The sequence below is a fragment of the Eschscholzia californica genome, unplaced genomic scaffold, assembly GCF_041429995.1.
Source record: "Eschscholzia californica isolate CP2 unplaced genomic scaffold, dmEscCali1.0.p SCAF_6, whole genome shotgun sequence".
Lineage (NCBI taxonomy): Eukaryota > Viridiplantae > Streptophyta > Magnoliopsida > Ranunculales > Papaveraceae > Eschscholzia > Eschscholzia californica.
Genome location: NW_028238483.1, coordinates 3,400,543 through 3,419,369, shown reverse-complemented (window position 1 = coordinate 3,419,369; position 18,827 = coordinate 3,400,543). Strand labels below are relative to the sequence as shown.

The 18,827-nt window shown below is 36.2% G+C and overlaps 2 protein-coding genes across 2 annotated transcripts; both read right to left on the bottom strand.

The window, feature by feature from the left end:
- Positions 1-2,011: 2,011 nt before the first annotated feature.
- On the bottom strand, positions 2,012-11,054 carry LOC147530854 (chaperone protein dnaJ A7A, chloroplastic-like). Its single transcript, XM_086647018.1, has 8 exons — positions 10,784-11,054; positions 9,297-9,415; positions 8,297-8,435; positions 8,078-8,135; positions 6,396-6,438; positions 3,449-3,497; positions 3,271-3,351; positions 2,012-3,186 (listed from the first exon to the last, which is right to left on the bottom strand). Exons 2-8 carry the CDS (start codon positions 9,401-9,403, stop codon positions 2,344-2,346), a joined length of 1,320 nt encoding a protein of 439 aa, XP_086503144.1. The 5' UTR covers positions 9,404-9,415; positions 10,784-11,054; the 3' UTR covers positions 2,012-2,343.
- Positions 11,055-13,956: 2,902 nt separating this feature from the next.
- Positions 13,957-18,761, bottom strand: LOC147530853 (uncharacterized). Its single transcript, XM_086646870.1, has 5 exons — positions 18,659-18,761; positions 18,030-18,453; positions 16,554-17,826; positions 16,314-16,460; positions 13,957-14,888 (listed from the first exon to the last, which is right to left on the bottom strand). Exons 2-5 carry the CDS (start codon positions 18,081-18,083, stop codon positions 14,362-14,364), a joined length of 2,001 nt encoding a protein of 666 aa, XP_086502996.1. The 5' UTR covers positions 18,084-18,453; positions 18,659-18,761; the 3' UTR covers positions 13,957-14,361.
- Positions 18,762-18,827: the final 66 nt, after the last annotated feature.

The following is an 18,827-nucleotide window of genomic DNA, read 5'->3' as shown; positions in this document are numbered from 1 at the left end:
AAAATTTTGTAAACATGTTGGAATCTAAACATTTTTCCTTTGTGATTGTTTTTATAAACATCAAGTGCTCTTTGTGTCTGAATAATTAAAATTGATTTGAAGTTCTTATTATGAAACCAAAAGATAAAAAAATATAGAGATTAAAAGTAAGAAAAATTATCCGGTCATAGTCGTTATCCCCGCTTTTTTGAACTTTATTTACTATCCTCAAAGTAGATATAAAACTTTGACAATCTACATTTATCTCATTGAAACGAGATTTACAACTCTTTTTTGTGCGTTGAGAGTTTGCAATTACATTAAATTCATCGGTTATTTTTTGCCAAAATACAGTATATTTCTGGAAATTTCCGACAACCGCATCAAACATGATTTTCAAATAACAATTAGTAAGTACAATATCTTCATCGTTTGTATACGCAACCCGTTTAGCTTTCTTGGTTGAAGTCGTGCCTTCTTGCTAAGAATCATCTACCGTCGAGGGAACGCATGAAAAACCATCAAAGTTTCATCATTTTCTAATAGACTTGAGTGATAACTGGGAGTTTGAATGAGATCTATGTAACTTTGGCTAAACAACTCATTATCATTGAAGGAATCCATTGAAGCAGATTAAAAAAATTGGAGAGAAAAAATTGAAAGAGAAAGAGTTGAAATGAGAGAGAGATGAGGGATTACTTGGGTTCAACCCCTATTTATAGGGGTTGAACCCAAATCTAGTCGTTGGATTTGCTCCAACGGCTAGATCTGTTTAGATCTAACGGCCAAATTTGGCCCCCAACATGACCGTTCCCCAACGGTCTGTTGGGGATGTTCAGTCGGCCCTTAATAAGGGTCGGCTGTGGTTGGAGCCTCTCCACCCAGTGGGGAAGGGCCCTTAATTCAAAGTAAGGGCCTCAGTCCCCCACTGGTTGGAGTTGCTCTAATAGTGATATAAAAACACATCATACCCTTTGAAAGTGATGAAAAACAAACATTATTGTGCTTAAAAGGGAGACACCCCTCGGCTTCTTCATCACTTCACTATGAAAGTAGGTATCTTCTCTGTTGTGAAGATGAAGAAAGAGGGCTCTACGTATTAATCATCCCTCAACAGTCAAATCTATGGAGGTTTTAGAAATAAGAAAGTAGAGGAAGACAAAAAAGAAAGCGAGAAAGAGGAAGATGGAAAAATAACCAAAGGCAAAAAAAAGAGACTGAACAAGAGAGAGGAAAAAACAAATGTTGGTGAGAGGAAGAAAGAGAAAATATATGTTTTACTTAGGTATATCCTCGTGCCCTAGGCACAAACAACTGTGTCAATCAAATTTGATGAAATTTTAACCCAATAATTTTATAGGCACCAATGGTATTGGTATAGGCGCTCCCCCGAACATGCCACCCGATTTGTCATATTAATTATCACTATATTTTGGATACTATAACGTTTTGGTATTCTACTTGTTGTTTATTTTTATTTTTTTCTTATATTAGTTATTTTATTGAGAGAGATATTTCAATTTCCTTTTTTTGTTTCTTTTTTTTTTACATCCGTTATTTTATTTTTAAAAAGAACACGAATGGTATTCTATTTATTTATTTTTTTCTTAAATTAGTTACTTTATTGATAGAGAGATTTCAATTTCCTTTTTTTAACTCTTGCAGTTTATTTTGTTTCTTTCTTTTACATTAGTTATTTAATTTTTTGAAAGGACACGATTAAATGTTGTGATTATTATGGTGCTAGGCATAATGGACACATGGTACAATCAAAACTAACTCCATCTTCAAATTCCTATCAAATAGGAAACAACCTTCATTCAAAGTTTTTCTTTTTTTCTTTGATGAAAGTTGGAAGCAAACTTAGATTCATGTACCCAAGAAATAACTTTCCTTCACAACTTGAGAAATTCTCAATTTAGTTCTCTAATTATCTATCTATGAACCAATAAAGAATCAAAATTATCAATACAAAACTTGGATGGATGAACTTGTTTAACCAGATCAAGGAGAGGAAAGTTAACAAATGAAGTTGGCACAACACCTTTAAATCCTGAATAAATCTTCAAAAGATTAAGAATTTTAAAACAATCATACTATTCCCCTAATTTATCTTCATTCTTTTTAGTTCATTTGATTGTACATCAATTGTATAAAACATCTTTCGTCGGAAAATAATAACTTACTAAATAAAAAACGCCGCCACCATTGGAAACTGATCGAAATCAGTTTGAGTTTCCTTTTTCAGCACTATCAACCATCAGATGTCACTAGCATTCATAAGAGAGAGCAGAACAAATACGTTATCTGCAGCATATGCAAGATGACAGGAAGCAGAAGAGATGAAGAATTGAAACTCCGAAACTATCTTTTGCTCACGGTTTTGGTCTTATTAAGATTGGCGAGTTCTTCGATTAACTTCTTCTCTTCACTGCTTAATCTTTTCGGAATTTCAACTTGAACTCTCACTAACTGATCACCTCTTCTGTTGTTTTTATTGAGTAAGGGAACACCTTTTTTCGCCATTACTAGAGTTGTTCCAGGTTGGGTACCTGCTGGAATTTTCAAATCAACCGTACCATCCACTGTTGGAACGTTTACCGTCGTTCCTAAAATGGCATCAAAATATGAAATTTTGCAGGTATAGAGAATGTTGGTATCGTCACGTTTAAGTACTGGGTCTTGAAGAACATCGATTATTACGAAAAGATCACCGGGTGGGCCACCTTTTCTTCCGGCATTTCCTTCTGATCGAACTCTTAATCGACTACCAGAGTCCACACCTGCTGGAACTTTTAGACTGATCCGCTTTGTTTTCCTCACTCGTCCATCTCCAGAACAAGTTTCGCAAGGTGTGGATAATTCGCCAGTTCCGCCACAAGATGAGCATGTTGTTACTTGCTGGAAGACACCCAATGGAGTCCGTGCTGATGAGATGACCTGCCCTTGGCCACCACATGGATTACACCTAGATGGCTGGGTCCCAGGTTTGGCACCTGACCCATTACAGGTGTTACAACTCTCTAGCCGCGTTATTTCAATCTCCTTTTCAACCCCGAAAACTGCTTCCTTGAAATTTAAAATGAGACTGTAAATCTCGTCTTCGCCTTGTGTTGGTCTGTTTCTTGAACCTCTTCCTCCACCCGTTCCCATTCCACCCATACCCTCAAATAAAGACTCAAAAATATCAAATGGATTGCTGAAATCCTGCCAAGTTAAGCAAATATCTGTAAGAAAGTACATTTAAACTAAACATAAATCTTATTTTCCGCTCAGTCTCAAGGGACTTACCCCCATGCCGGCACCTGCACCTTTAACCCCAGCCTCTCCGTATCTATCATACAACGACCTTTTTTCATCATCTGATAACACCTGAAAGAGAACATATTAATCTCAATCAAGTACATATTATAATCCACAATCACACTCTTTGCCCCTTCCAGATTAGAAGAACTCGGGACCGAATTACCTCATAAGCATTACTAATCTCTTTAAACTTTGTTTCTGCTCCCGGTTCTCTACAACAAACAATATCATGAACAAAAAGTAAGCATGTAGAGACCAAATCATTAAAAGAAGAACCAGAAACAGTGATAGATCAGTAACAACCACTCCATATAATTTAATAAAGAGGAATCCTAGAGACAGGCATACAGAGACGACCAAGATCTGCTCTAACATGCAATCCATCACCTAGGTCACTGCTCACTGAGGAAATATTTTGAACACTTATGCTAAGAACGAGGTTCGATGTCATCTAGAGTGAGGTCATGTACCAGACGAACTTGAGAATATACAGAATTTTAATGTCGGCACAACAAACACAAATATAACTTGGCTCTGCTCAAAGTCCTAAATTTATCCATAGAATTGGTGGTTTAATTTAAGGTTCTGCTAAGACGATTTCCAGCTTCTCTATCTAGATGCAGCATCAAGGGCTGCCAATTCACATAGGTAAAAGGAGAAAAAACAATACATGAGGCGAGTTGCAACAGAATACAGTGTTCGTTTTTACTGCAATCCAAACAAAACGAGTATAGACAACGCAAAGAGTAATGAGTGATTCCTTTAAGGCTTCAAGGAAATCACTGAGTTGTAGCAAAACTCCAATGACATACACTTGACCAACCTACATATACATTTAAATGAGTACTGTTGTTAGACATCAAGATCAATTAGATGATCAAGACCCAGAACATAAATATTCTTCAGATGTGAAGATCAGGATTATTATGATCAACCAGATGACGGACGGATTGAAGGATTTGTATTTGTTATTATCTATATGAAATGCTAAAATTCCAGAAACGCCAGGGACATGAGAAGGCTATATGTAAGGGAACATGAGATCTCATTTTTATTTGTTGAAGAACTAGTCGAATTGATCAGTTTTTTAATGTAACCGACATACAGCATATCATCCGGACTGCCCATAAAATCAGACGTTGTCATTCAACTCCTCTTCTACTTCCATCAAGTTCAATACAATCAGTTCATGTGATACTATCCAATGATTACTCTACACAGGGATTCATGTCGCCTCCAAACTCCCAAACACCCAACTTGCGCAACGTCCTCATTTACATTCAGTCTGATACTGTCTTTTTCTACTTATTGACAAACCCATACAATTTCAGCTTCCTTTACATTTATCTTCGACAGAAGCTAATCAAACATTCTGTGAAATCTTGTGACAGCTGGATTTGCCTTTCTAATCTCCTTCACTTATCATTCTACGTAAGTTTTCTGAATTGCTTCACCATTTAGTTTCATCTCATGTGCAGGTCACTCCTTTATGTGGTATGGGTACCAGTACGAGGTACCGACCATGTTAAGTATGTGGTAAAGTATGTTGGCTTGCGGTACGTTTTGAACTGTCCAAGATAACATTCATTTCAAATGATGCATCTAGAATATATACATGTACTCTCAACTCCCAAGTATTCGACTTCCACAAGTCCCAAATTTTAACTAGTTAACTACCAAATCTTAAAGTTAACTTCTCAACCAGTTTATCCTGTATGTTAGACATAAAATTGAATTAATTAAAATCATGATCCAGACATACCATATTTAAGAGTACTGGGTCGCCAAGAACCCAAAGCGGTAGAGAGGGTCCAATATGTGGTACACGGAGGGGATAGAGTATCTAGTAATGTTGCTTGCATAAAGCGTATGTGTAAATGAGCTACATAATAATCCGAAAACATATCTCCAACATAAGCGATAAAGGACATCTCATTGCGAAGCATCCGAACCTGATCTCATTATCTTCATGAAAATCTATGTCATGTCAAGGATTTCCTAGAGATGCATTGGTTCCATTTTCACCCCTACCAACTAACCAGTTGGAATTTGCGCTATCTATATTTTCGGACTCTTTCATTTTTCTATTGTACCGACCAAATTAATTCTAAAGACTGGAGACAGTTACACCAAGACAAATTATCCTCTAACCTAAGTAGTTGGGCTGAGGCCTGGCTTAGACATGCCCAAGCCTCAAACCACCATGAGTTAGCCGAGTTAGCCGAGTGACTTTTTTTTGAATAATTTTATTGAATTAAGAAGCAGAGGAAAAGATTGCAAAATGCAGTATCCTAGAAAAGGCAAGCACTGAATGACAGACTCACTCTGTAAAGGACCCCAAAAATTACATAGACCTAATCATGGCCTCCCAGTTGTAGGTAAACTGTACGAGAAAAAAATTCCTAGCGCAGATACATTGTCTACTCCAGTGGAATAGAGTAGCCTGTTAAGTATAATGTCCTTTGGTTCGTCATGCTTGTCTCGAAAGATTATCCTGTTTCTGTCTTTCTATATTTCCTAGACTATCGCATGAGGGATTATACACCAAATCTTCCTTCCCTAATTAGGAAGGTTTAAATTTTTTTATTGGATTAAAGCTCAGCTAAACCACCAGGTATGGCCCATCTGGTATTAAAGGAAGGAACCAAGAAATTCTAGATTGCAACTAATGCCTTGTCACACTGTAGCCGAAGGCGAATACTGTCTTCTCCATTTTTTATATATACATAAGACAGAAAAGCAAAAAAGACAGGGATATTGAAGGGGGAAAAAGAGAATAAGAACAAAAAAACTTAGCCGCATACCAGATCTGGTTAAGCGCGAGCATATCAGCTTTTATAGAAAAAAGAATGATGCTTTTTTGCCCCTAATGATGAACCTAACAAGCATTTAGTCTCTTAACGAAAAGAACAATGCTTTAGTCTGTTGGTATTAGAAATATAAATAAATCTGTCTTTATCAAGAAGAAGAATATAAATGTGTTTAAGTATCAAAATTGAATTTGAAACTTCTGAAATGTTGCTAATACTTAATAATAGAACCTGAACAGTGAACACTCAGACACAATAAGGAAGCTTAGTATCAAGACAGGAACTTGGAATTTGACTCACTTGTTCACATCAGGATGATAACTCCTAGCAAGCTTCCTATAAGCTGTAACATCACAAAAGTAAAGCATTACTAAATTTTTTCATTCAAAAATAAAGAAGGGTAGGAAATTTAACCAGCTATGGGAAAACATAAATTTCAAATAACTTTACAATGCCTATAACAATCTGTGCTGACAAGGGTTGGAGAAAGTTGATAAGCAATGGTCTTCATCTTCTCTAAGGTAAGTAAAAATAATCTACGAAAACATAAATGACAAACTACGTAGAGGGAGAATATACACAATGCCTTATTAGGTCTTTAAACAGCTCAAATTATCAGATATGTCTTTCACAGCCTCACAGGGTAAGTAAAAATAATCTCCGAAAACATAAATGACAACCTACGTAGAGGGAGAATATACACAATGCCTTATTAGGTCTTTAAACAGCTTAAATTATCAGATAAGTCTTTCACAGCCTCACAGGGTAGATCAAGAAGTCAAGAATAGCACGGCAAGTGAAGATAAGATATTTCAATTTAAAAAAAAAAAAAATCCTTTAAGGTACAAATATAGTGAAAATCTAGTATCCAATCCAATGTTTTTGACAAATGGGAAAAATGTCATGGCTGAGGGGATGTTTTCAAGTTAGGAACTAAAGAATCTTCAATTTCTGGAAAATCAAAGAAAATAAGCAACTTTGAGAAGCATTGTTTCATTTTCTTTTTCAAACTGAGAATGAATGTATTAATGTCTAAAAGGAACTATTTGTTCCTCACAATTGTGCAAGTCGTAATTACAAAATAGAGCCTCCAGTTACAGAGAGAGTCTGTGAAGGACTTTAATTTAGCCCAAGGGATATTCCTACTCCAGTGAAGTAGTGTTCCTTTGTTATGGTCTATGGAGTATGGTCTCATACAAAGACTGTTCATTTCCCTTGAAATCCTGCTGTTTCTTTCCTTCCATATACACCATGCGATGGCCACAGAGATTGTATCCCAAGTTTCCTTTCCTCCTTTTGCCTTTTCATGTATGTACATTGCTCTAGGGCTCCTTTTATCAACTGGCTTGGGAGCTTAAGTAAATAATATTGTGGAATTTATCTCTTGAAATATCGATATAAGAGGAACGCAGTAGGCTTGTGGATGTTTCAGAGCAAACCATATCCACCATGGCAGGACGTGAAGCACTGGACAGTAACAGTATAATGATGATGTATAACAGAAGCATCGTGCTCACAAACGAGCAAATGAATATTATTTAACTGCTCAACTCCGAAGAGCACTCAACACCAACAGAGGTCGACAAGAACAAACCTTCTAAATTTTAACTTAAAGAAATAACGTGTACCTAGTCATACTAGTCTAAACCATAGGAAAAAAAAGCTGTATCTTGTTATTGCTCAAATACTGACACTGAGAAACGAAAAAAGAAAGCCCAAGTAAATGAAGGATCACTTACTAGTTAGAACTTAGAGAGACCCAGGTAAATGATGCAGGGGGCATTACACGAGTAAGTGAAGGTAGGGTAGAGAAGACAGCGAACGCTAGTAAAATCTTGTTATGTAGTAGCTTGATTATCAGAAAAGGGATAACAATATAAATAGAATATTTTTTTTATAGGCAACAGAGGAGATTACATGAAAAAAATCACACAACAGTAACATTCAGGCAAGGAGCAAGAGAAGTATATAAAGTTACAAACCACTCTTTATATCTGATTTAGTGGCACTTTTTGACACACCAAGGACAGAGTAGTAGTCCTGTAGAATAAGAAGGTACATCAACATTAAAAGTGAGTATAGTGAAACATAGATAGATCAACTGTATTAAATATATATATATATATATAGAGAGAGAGAGAGAGACTAGACATAACCACAACTCTTTTAGCAAAAAATAAAACTGAAGATTAGTTGCTTACACTACTATCAGCTTTAACAATAAGCCGTGCTCCTCTGCGGCGCTGTACATTTTGAGATGTTCCCGGATTAAAAATTGTAAACAAGGAGTCTTTGGACCATATGCTTGAAGCTGATGTGACATATTTTACATTGCTGACTCTGCATAGTAGAAGATTATTAACAAACAAGTTACTGCCTACGAAACAAGTGCTGATACCATCGCAGTGTGTGTGTAACTAGTTGTCTTCCTGTGATATGTGTTTCGTCATGTCCACCCTGACTAGAAAAATAACATTTCAACCTCATGTAACAAGTATTTAGACAATTGATAAATCATATTCCGGGCCTCCAGATTGTTATCAATGAGCAAAAGCCGTTCCATTTGTCAACTAGAACATACAAGTGTGATAAAGTTTAATGTGCTGTGTCCACAATGTAGTAAGATCAATTTTTGTTTCTTTTTCTTTTACAAGAAAGTTATACGCATTGGGCCGATTTGTTAAGAATAAAGGCGTAAATCAAGTAACATATGTACATCTTTTAATTCTTTTTGAAGAATATGTATTAATCAGATGGCTTTATGTTCATGGACCTTACATTGTGGTCTTCATTATTATGAGCCTTTAGTATTACGATCGAATACTGAGAGCCTAACAATTTTCTCCCATCTTGCTTGCTCATTAAAAACCAAATAACGGCACTACTACTTACTACTTAGATAATAATATGTTTACAACGTAACTTATATAATACTACAACTCTTTCCAAAGAGATCCAACATTTGGTTGAACGAGAGCTAAATATGGGCCGTCCACAAGCTTGTTGAACAGTTGAGTAACATAATAACATTCAACTTGTTTAACTTATCCTCCATAAACTCTATATAAAGTGACAAAGAATTACATGAAAAAGAAACTCAAATAACCACTGAACTTCTGCGACAGAGACAAGCAAACTAACGTCAAACTTAGGATACTAGAATCTAATACCATAAAATTAAATTATATGCAAATAGCTCACCGATATTGAGATGTCAGGAACTTGTTTGAAACATAGGACTTCGTCAAAAAATGAGGTCGAACTCCCCATTGTGCTATTGATGTACTTCCACAAGGTATAATTGCCATCTATAAAGGCTTCTGTAATGCAAAATGATACGTACGCATTGGCATTCAGTTGCACATAATTCATTAAAACTGTCCTAAAGAATGAGTATAATACATGCACATCAAGGTACAAAAAATTCATTTTCGGCTTTCAGATAAAATAAATATTTTTTGAATAAAGACATCATTTGCATCATCTCAAGTTCTCGTCTACTTCTGAGCTAGAGATTATCCACCAAAATTAGATACTCATTAAAGATCACATGAAGTAACGACTAAGAAAAAACTGAATACGGCCAAATTATAAGATAATGCACACATGTAGCAAATTAGAGTACAGATGCAAGTTGACTGGGTTCAGATTAGATGATCCCGACAAGCTCAGTTGGATGACATATCATGTTTGGTTAATCTGTTCCCATTATTTATTGGCACAAGTGGAAGTCTCCAAAATCACGTGACATGAGCTTAATTCCCATTGCAGCCCGAGTAAGTGCATATAATTGCAGATTCTACTTTCATGAATGGATTACTATCACGTTCAAAACCTAATTATTCTGATCAACTCAACCCTTACCTATGTGTCAATCTCAGCTTAGACCAATAACTTGGCTTAGGGTATTGGTCCGTGTACGAATTGTACCATTAGTTGAGTTGTTTGAAGTTAGGATCAGCCGATTCCAAACAACCTACCCAAGTTGCATCAAGTAAAAGCATTGCAGTTGTAAGAATCTCACTACTATGTATTCATACTTCGGGACTTGGGTGTCATTAAAATGTTAACTAAATCAGAACTTTTGTTACTAAGCATATAAAACTAAATACATGTTACTATCTTAGCGTTTAAGGTTTTTGGGGATTCAGTTTCTATCTTCGAACCCGGAAAACAAAATGTACCAAAACAATAAGGACACACAACTACACACGAAATAAGATGGTAAATCAGATGTTCACCAGTACCCAGCTCAAATCTGAACTGCTGAACTTTCTCTACAACTCATCAAGTAAAAGATTCAAAATTTCAAACCTCACCTTCTAGGCTTCTAGCTTAGCCTTATAGCAATTGAAATGAAACCCCAAATTTTGAAACTTCACTGAAAGTTCGAATTTTGAAACTTCACTGAAAGTTGGAATATTGAAACTTCACCTAAAGTTGGAATTTTGCGACTTCCTACTGAGAGTTGGAATTTTGCAAATTTACATCGACTAATATGAACAATTAACTTATGCATATAATCGATGTATGGAAGAACTGAAGATACAAACTTAACAGCCAAAACACTTGGAACAAATAACAATATTATGCTTAATCAATAATGAAAATGGATATAGGGTTTACAGATAAACCTCTAAAAGAGTATCTGCTCAAATTCAATCAATAATTTCAGACTAAATCCAAACCTTTTAGTTCTTCTTCTTCTAGTGGTGCTTTTTCTTTTGTGGAAGTCAAGACTCGATTAGGTTTACTGCCGTTGAAATTTTCGCTGCAGAAGAGACACTATTGGAGGAGGAGGAAGATGAGGCGCGAATTAGACTGGCTTGCTTCTCTCTCTCTCTCTCTCTCTCTCTCTCCAGAAAACTTGGGTTAAAATTAGGGATGTTCCGGTTCAGTACTATTCGAATTTAAAGGTTTTTACCGTTCCGGTTCTCCTGAGTTGTACCATGTTCAGATTTGTAAGGGAAATGCGAGTTTTTTGCATGATGCAGAGTTACTTGTATTATTTTGTCTTTTGGTGAAAGTGAGTCGGCATATCATAAATTAAATCAAAATTTTTTTGTGAACATAGCACTTGAATTTTCAATTTATTCGAACTCTACACATGGATTTTGCTTTAGTGCATCCAAAATCTAAAAATCACACGATTGATATGAACAAGATTAGTCTGCAATTGTCTTTTAAGTGTTGAATGCCATTTATAGTTGTGAGTGGGTCTTTAGGGAAGTTTCATGACAGCTATGAGCATATATCGTCGTAGATAATTTGATAAAATCTTTCGGTAAATGTGGTACGACCACCTTTTGGTTAACGATCATATATAAGTATATTTACACCAGAAGTGTGGCCGAAAATTTGAGAGTCTAGTGCGAAATTTTAATCGTGAGCCCTCGATACTATAATTGAGAAATGAAAAAATCTCAACAAAACAACAAGAGATATTACATCTAATGAGATTAAAAATCATATAAAATAACGATTTTAACACAAAATTACCATACGAAAAATGTAATTTTAACTATCGAATAACACAATATAACAAATATATACATAATATTATAGGTATTTGTTGGTAGAATTATATAGGTGAATTAGATGAGATAAACAAACTACATACATGGCACATAATACATTAACACATGACACATTACAATTAGGCCAATAAATGTCAAATATTAAAAATATTTTTAAGATTGACCCAAGTTAAAGAATGTTGGAGTGTAAGAGTCTTCGAGAGAATAAGAGAGAAGAAGTACAACAGTACCTCTTGCATTAAAAAGAGAATATGATGGCTTTGCCCTGTGGCAGAGGATTGAATTCTTAATTCTTTTTAGTATCAATGCCTTCTTGTTCAAATCCACATATTGGGCAATATGATCCCTCATTATAACAATCTTCATTTCTTATAAACATCTTAGGCCTGAATCATGTTTTTTTCTTTACTTGCAGCATTTTGGTATGCACAAAATGAATAGTTGAAGAACGATGACACACCCATGTTGTTGGATGATCAGGTTCCTCAACATGACAAACGTAGGAAGATTGAACCACCACAGTGCATGGCCCGGACCCGAAGTGCATCACTAGCTATGTCACCTTACTCAATGTCCTTCGAAAGAGAAAGTGACCTTGTATCTTACACTGGTTCATTGACAAATGAAAAACGAACACCACCAATACATGCTAGTGGCCCTTCATACTCTAAGCGAAAGCCTGATAACATTTCCTTGAACATGAAAGACTTGACGGTCCCGAATTCCTCTTCCATCTAAGCAATAGTTTATCTGCCAGGGGAACAGAAGTTAGGGAGATAACAAAAGTTATAAGAGATTATGTGCCTATGAGAAATAAAGAAGGAGAGAGAACAATAATCTCATAGGCACATAATCTCTTATAAAAGTACATAAAAGAACAATTCCTATTCTTCTTTTCTTCTCTCCTTTCTTTATTTCTCATAAGCACATGATCTCCTATAAAAGTACATGTTGCATTAAAAAGAGAGAGAACAATAGTGAGAGCGAACAGAAGTTACGGAGAGAACAAAAGTTAGAGAGAGATAAAGCAATATTACAAAGGTACTATATATATACTCCCTTCCTGTTAGTCAGTAAATTTTTTTAGTTATAACAATTAACTAACAGATAATAATTAGGGTCTGGATAAAATGGGGCCCTATGCCACCGGACCGAATGCACCCCTTTATCACACCCCTGATTTACACGTGTTATTCCTCCACATTATCTTTCTTTCTCCCTCACCAAAACCAAAAACTTTAGAATCAAGAGAAATCAGATCCCAAGCACCTCCCACCTCTGATCATCCTCACCGATCATCCCAAGCATCATACCGAAACATGCACTTTCTCCGCTTTGTTATCATTTTTTATTCCAATTACAAGAGATGTCTTTTTTTTGTTGCCAACCCCCATGGATAAAGGAAGTTTCAAAAGATAGAGAAACATCTAGGGTCACTTCGAAAACAATTTTTGGACATGGTTAAGTCTCCGAAGAGGTTCTACCTCACCGTTTTCTGCAGCGGTTCGACCTCACAATTTTTTGCTCAACAGAAAAGGTATATTCGAACGGTTGTGAGTGGTATATGTTGTGACGGAGAACAAGCAATCAAGGAAAATGGTAAAGAAAACAATCAATCACACCGAACACAAGATATTTACTCGCTTTGGTTTATTAGACCCACTCCAAGGAGAATAATGGTGCGATGATTTCTCCCACGAATGAAGAACAACTTACAAAAGGTTATGAAGATATCACTAATGTTTCAGTATATATAGCTTTCTGAAAACCTAATCCTACCGCATCACCGCCTCTCTTTATTCTAAAATATATATGGGCGCCCCTTACAAACAAGAACCCATGCTTTTCAGGCAATGGAGATAAGCCGTGCTTTGGTAGCCCTGAAGATCAGCCCTGCTTCTATCTAAACAGGTTTAAAAATTTCGTTCGGATTAGATATCGACCCATAATCAAGACACTTTCAATAGTATACCTTTGGCTTCCAGAGTTTTGACTAAAAAAAGTTACATTTTCTTAGTCCTTACTTCAGATAACTTTCTCATCCAATTTAATTTAAATTATTTTGGATTTTTGGTTTAATACATTATGTAGGGTCAAAGCTATGTTACATTTTACATTATTGTATACAGGTCAACCTCACTTTATTTTCCCCAAATGAGTAATTTACTAGATCAAATTAGGATTAGGAATGCACAAGCCTACATGCCTAACTCACCTAACTCAAAAGCAAGCTTATGGTTGCCCAATGTTTATATTTTGAAGACTCCAAAATCACAATCAAGGAAGAATCTTAATGAGTTAATTGTAAACATCCAAGAAAAGAGTTCTAAAAACATCAACTTTCCATTCATTCAAACTTCAATAAAACTCGTCCAACAATTCAAATCAACAAAAACACACAAAGCATAACATAGACAATTCTGAAAAAAAAAAAGTCAAGCAGAAACAATCAATCTTCAACCTGGCCGACTCGCAATTCACTTTAACGGTTCCTAACTAAGGAGAGGAGAGATAATAACATTGAGAAGATGATGTTCATTTCCCTTCGGAGAGAAGATGGTTGTGCCTGTGTTTTCAGTCCGACTCAACATACTTCGTTCTACTTTCAGCAACACCACCTCAGAATACCCATTCCAATAGCTCTCCCACCCATTTCAATAGTTTTCCTACCCAAACTCTCTCTCTCTCTCTCTTCTTTCTCATTCTATATATATATAAGGGGAGAAGTTTCAATTGGAAGATGAAGCAACTGCAGTTGATTTCAGAGTCAAGAAGGAAGAGAGACGATCTTTACTACCTTTTAACTGGTTCTTGCTTTTATGTCCAGTACTTACTTTGCTCATCTGTCTGACAATCGAAGCCGAACTGCCTCGGATAACCCTCTGCGAGTGTTTCCTCCTTGAAGTCCTTTCGTTGTTTCCACGTGCAGCTTTGGCTAAACTGTCCGTGGTTGCTTCTCGTGTTCTCTGTGATTTGATTGATTGTTTGTTCAAGTAAGACAACTCTGGAAGTATTCCTGAGATCACTTTCCTTAGCTGATCATCGCCGATGTTTCTTTGAATTGGGTTCCCTAGAATATTTAGAGCTTTAAGGGAGTTGTAGTTTGCTACAAGCTGGGCCAGAGCTTTGGCCGTTGAAACTTTATTGAAGCTCAGATCAAGTACTGTCAACTTCAAGAGTCTGTGTAATCCTTCTACATCACTGATCTTGTTTCCGGCAAGATAGAGTTCTTTTATGAGTGTACAGTTTGACAGACCTGCAAGGATTCAATCAAGAGATTCTTTAAGTAACATTGCAACTTTAGTAGCTCTCAATTCTCATAGCTTGCCAGGAAATTTGCTGAGGGTTCAAGTGGTCCTAAGTCCTAACCTAGTGGAGATGGCATGTGTAGCAGCGTGAAGTTATCACACCCTCTTTTTAGAAAAAGAACATTCCAATTTCGTTTGATACTAAGCACTGTCATAGTCCAAACTAAGCTACGACCAGTTCAAGCAGATTTATGTAACATAGGCATCTCCTTGGCAATCTGTGAATTTTGACGAAAATTCATGATGCCACTTATGTTTTGGTGCTATAGTTTTAAGTGACACTATATAAACCAATTTATAGTTAGTTCAAATGAGTTTCATAAAAACTGATGTGAATTTATGTGGACTAACTGCGAATCTGTTAATATGACACCATTTTAAAAAACCCATCTAGAGCTTAAAAACAGACATGGATATGGCAAAGAGTTTACACTATAACAAGCGGAGCCATATGATCTCTGCAACTATTTGAGGTGAAGATGCATAGTTTCAATTAGGGGTTCTTCTTAACAAGGGAACCCCATTTGATCAAAAGTTGGCCCTTACACCTTGTAGAAATGAAACATATAAACATTGACACCCCTAGAATTTGAATAGAAAAGATATACCTTTATGTGAGAATAGTCTATATGTGAGAATAGTCCCACATGGGAGAAGGGTGATCTAGTAACCATGAATATAATGTCTAAGTCCTCTCCGCTCATTGCCAATTGGTTCTAATGAGTTGGATGACTCAAACTTAACAAAGAATCAGAGCTAGCCCACGGTAATAGGTTTAAAAGCCACACGTGCTCCACATCACCCGGAAAGAAAAAAAGTTTTTTGACCTTAATATAAACTGGTAATTGAGTTCACCCCCTTAATTGGTAGTTGAGTTTACCTCCTTGAATTTACTATTTTTGTTAAAGCTATTAGGGACATGTTTGGCATGTGGATAATAAAATCATAGATTAAATTATATATGGACAATCGATCTTTATTAATCAATTTCCTGGTCACACTAATTAGTAAAGTAGGGAATAACACCAACTAGGAATTGTATTGAAGGATTATTGTTCTTGGTAATCACATTTCTCTTTCAAACACCGCCTTTGTGTTTATATCAAAAATATTAACTCTAAGGGGGTAAGCTCAATTACTAATTAATGAGGGGGTAAACTCAATTATCAATTAGTATTGAAGGGGTAAAGCAAAAAAGAAACAAATAAAAAGACCAAGTGTTAGGCTAAAAAAATGCCACACATGAGGGGGCGTGTGAGAAGAGTCTCACATAGGAGAAGGGTGGTCTACTAACTAAGAAAATAATGTTTAAGTCCTCTCAGATGATTGTCAATTGGTTTTCGAGTTGGATGACTACAAATTTAACAATTTACCATGTCCGAGTCGGGAGATTCTATTGTAACTTAGATCAAGAACACGCAACCGAATTAGCTCTCTGAGGCCCTCTAGGGTGACAATTTTGTTTCTTGACAAGTTGAGGGTGTGAAGTCCCTTTGGTAGTGATCCAGGAATAATGCGAACTGCAAGCATAAGGGAAGGAAAAGGTCGTCATTTTTAGCACATACAAAAGGCAAAAATTACTATAAAGTCAAATCTACCAAGATGTTTCATACCTATGAAGTTGCCAGATAAATTGAGCGCTCGAAGGCTAGCGAAATGTGACATAGATGGGATAACTTTCAAACTCATGTCAAAGATGTGAGCTATAGTTGATGAAGAATTCAGACTTTGAATAACACTATTGGCATGTAAAACCTCCTCGGAAATATTAACATTACTAAGTTTATAGTTCATGGGAGTTATCTGTCCTGCCGGTGTTTCACCATTATCAGGCGAAGGTGGGAAGACTATATTCTCATCGTCATTCTCTTCAGCATCACTTGGCAAAAGGGGTGATTCGATCTCGAGATTGTTCACCCACTCACCCACTCTTGTTAATGAGGAAGATGATTCTGCAGGAAAAGCAACCCATTGATTCTGAGGCCAGAAACCAGAGAAGTTGCCCCATTTTTCAAATTTGTTATCGTTTCTCGATTCCTCTGTGATCGATACTGGTGATTGGAGCTTGCTCGACTCTGAAAGTCGACTTGGTTCCAGAGTATCTGAACAATACCCTCCTCTCTGGTTTGATTCAATGACGGGTTGCTGTGTGGTTAGAGCCAATGGTTGGTGTAGGTTCCGATGACTCCATAGAAAAAGCTTCCACCAGAGTTTTCTACTCCTAGAAGGAAGAACTTGACTCGATGAATGCTTCTTCAATATAATTTTATCTGCACTGTAATTGGTCATTACCGACACAGGACTACCTGGAAATCCAGTTACAGCTTCCGCCAAATTTTGTAAATCCTCGGAAGAACGAGATTTTGAAGAATGCAACTGATTTGCTATCTTCTTTAGTACATCACTCTTTTCAAGATTCGAACATGAACGTTTCAGAATAGGTGCATCCCAAATCTTGGTCTGACTGATCCCTGGATCACTAACATATCCACTTTGGATCAATGGGTCTCCAACTTTAGTCCCATTCTCTGATTCATTCCCCAATTGATCATCCATTTCATCGGTTGTTTTATAGGAACCCAAACTTTTGCTCATTAAAAGTTCTTCATTTTCTTCTCTATTGACCAGTTCGGATCGGAAACTAAAGTCAGAAACACCCCTATTTACCGATAAATTCTCACAACCCTCATCACTTCCTTCATAAGCCACCTCTGCAGTTTCTGCTGCGACAATATTACCGTAGCTCATCACCTCCGACTTCTCTTCATTCCCGAAAGATTCCGATGTAGTGAACGCAGACGAATTCAATATCTTTCGATCGGGACTTTTTACTAACTTCAATTTTAATAAAAGGGTGTCCTTGTTGTATGTAGAATCTTTCTCTCCCTAAAAAGACAACACAAATTACAATAAACTACACAATGCACAAAGTACCAATAACAAATACATAACTCAAAGAGAAGGGCTACAAACTCGGAAGTTAGAATTCTTTATCAAGTTTTTATAGTATAAGCGTTCTAATTTCTTCATTTAAAACAGCATATCAAACATATAATTCAAAGAGAAATATTAAGAAATGAAATTATCACCTTCGATTTCTTCTTCTTCCCACCCAGTATAGAGAAGCACCCAATAATAGCCATTCCTTTAGTTAATGTGTTCGCTTGCTTATATTCCTCAACAAAAAACACCTAACTTTCTTTTCTTCTTAAACTTCTACAAACATATATTAAGATATAGACTATGATTTCTAGAGAGAGAGAGAGAGATCACATTGAAGGTTAATGAATGGAAATATTAGCCATAATCGATAGGAAGAGATCTAGATGAGCTTGAAATGAATGGAAAAAATATTGAACAAAAAAGAGAATCTATTCCTCTTTGCACCCACACCCTCCTCCAGGTGTGAGAAGGTATGGCTAAAGGATCGGCCAGAGTTGATAATCAGAATCAGATTCTTGTTAGAACCTCCTCCTTCAAATCCCTTTCTTGAACAGACAAAACCCCACCTCTCTGAATTCACAAAAAAAAAACAAGCCCTTATAGAAATCAAAACTCAAAATCCAAGAAACAACAAAGAAAATTACATATCTACAATTTGCAATTCATATAAGAAAATACAGATAAAACCCATTAGAGATAGAACATCTAATCGTTGAAATACAAGAAACCCATTACAAGAAAGTGCATGATTAACAATGGGTATTCATTCATTTACCTGCTCAAACTTTGGCTAGAGAATCAGAAGAGAGAGAGAGAGAGAGAGGGAGAGGTGGAGATAATGGGAAGGATGCGTTTGATTCAAATTCGTTATTAGGTTCTAGTGATTCGAACAAGACCTAACTATTTAAGAGTTGAAATCCTAAAGAAAGAGAAAACGAGAGAAA

What these genes read in the sequence shown, in the direction of transcription:
- LOC147530854 (XM_086647018.1), bottom strand. Translation starts at nt 9,403, where the DNA reads ATGGCAATTATACCTTGTGGAAGTACATCAATAGCACAATGGGGAGTT. An exon ending in TTGTTAAAGCTGATAGTAGT is followed by an intron (nt 8,136 to 8,296) that starts GTAAGCAACTAA and finishes CTTATTCTACAG; the next exon opens with GACTACTACTCTGTCCTTGG. An exon ending in AGATTAGTAATGCTTATGAG is followed by an intron (nt 3,352 to 3,448) that starts GTAATTCGGTCC and finishes GTTCTCTTTCAG; the next exon opens with GTGTTATCAGATGATGAAAA.
- LOC147530853 (XM_086646870.1), bottom strand. Translation starts at nt 18,083, where the DNA reads ATGGCTATTATTGGGTGCTTCTCTATACTGGGTGGGAAGAAGAAGAAA. An exon ending in GGAAGAAGAAGAAATCGAAG is followed by an intron (nt 17,827 to 18,029) that starts GTGATAATTTCA and finishes TTGTCTTTTTAG; the next exon opens with GGAGAGAAAGATTCTACATA. An exon ending in AATCTCCCGACTCGGACATG is followed by an intron (nt 14,889 to 16,313) that starts GTAAATTGTTAA and finishes GAATCCTTGCAG; the next exon opens with GTCTGTCAAACTGTACACTC.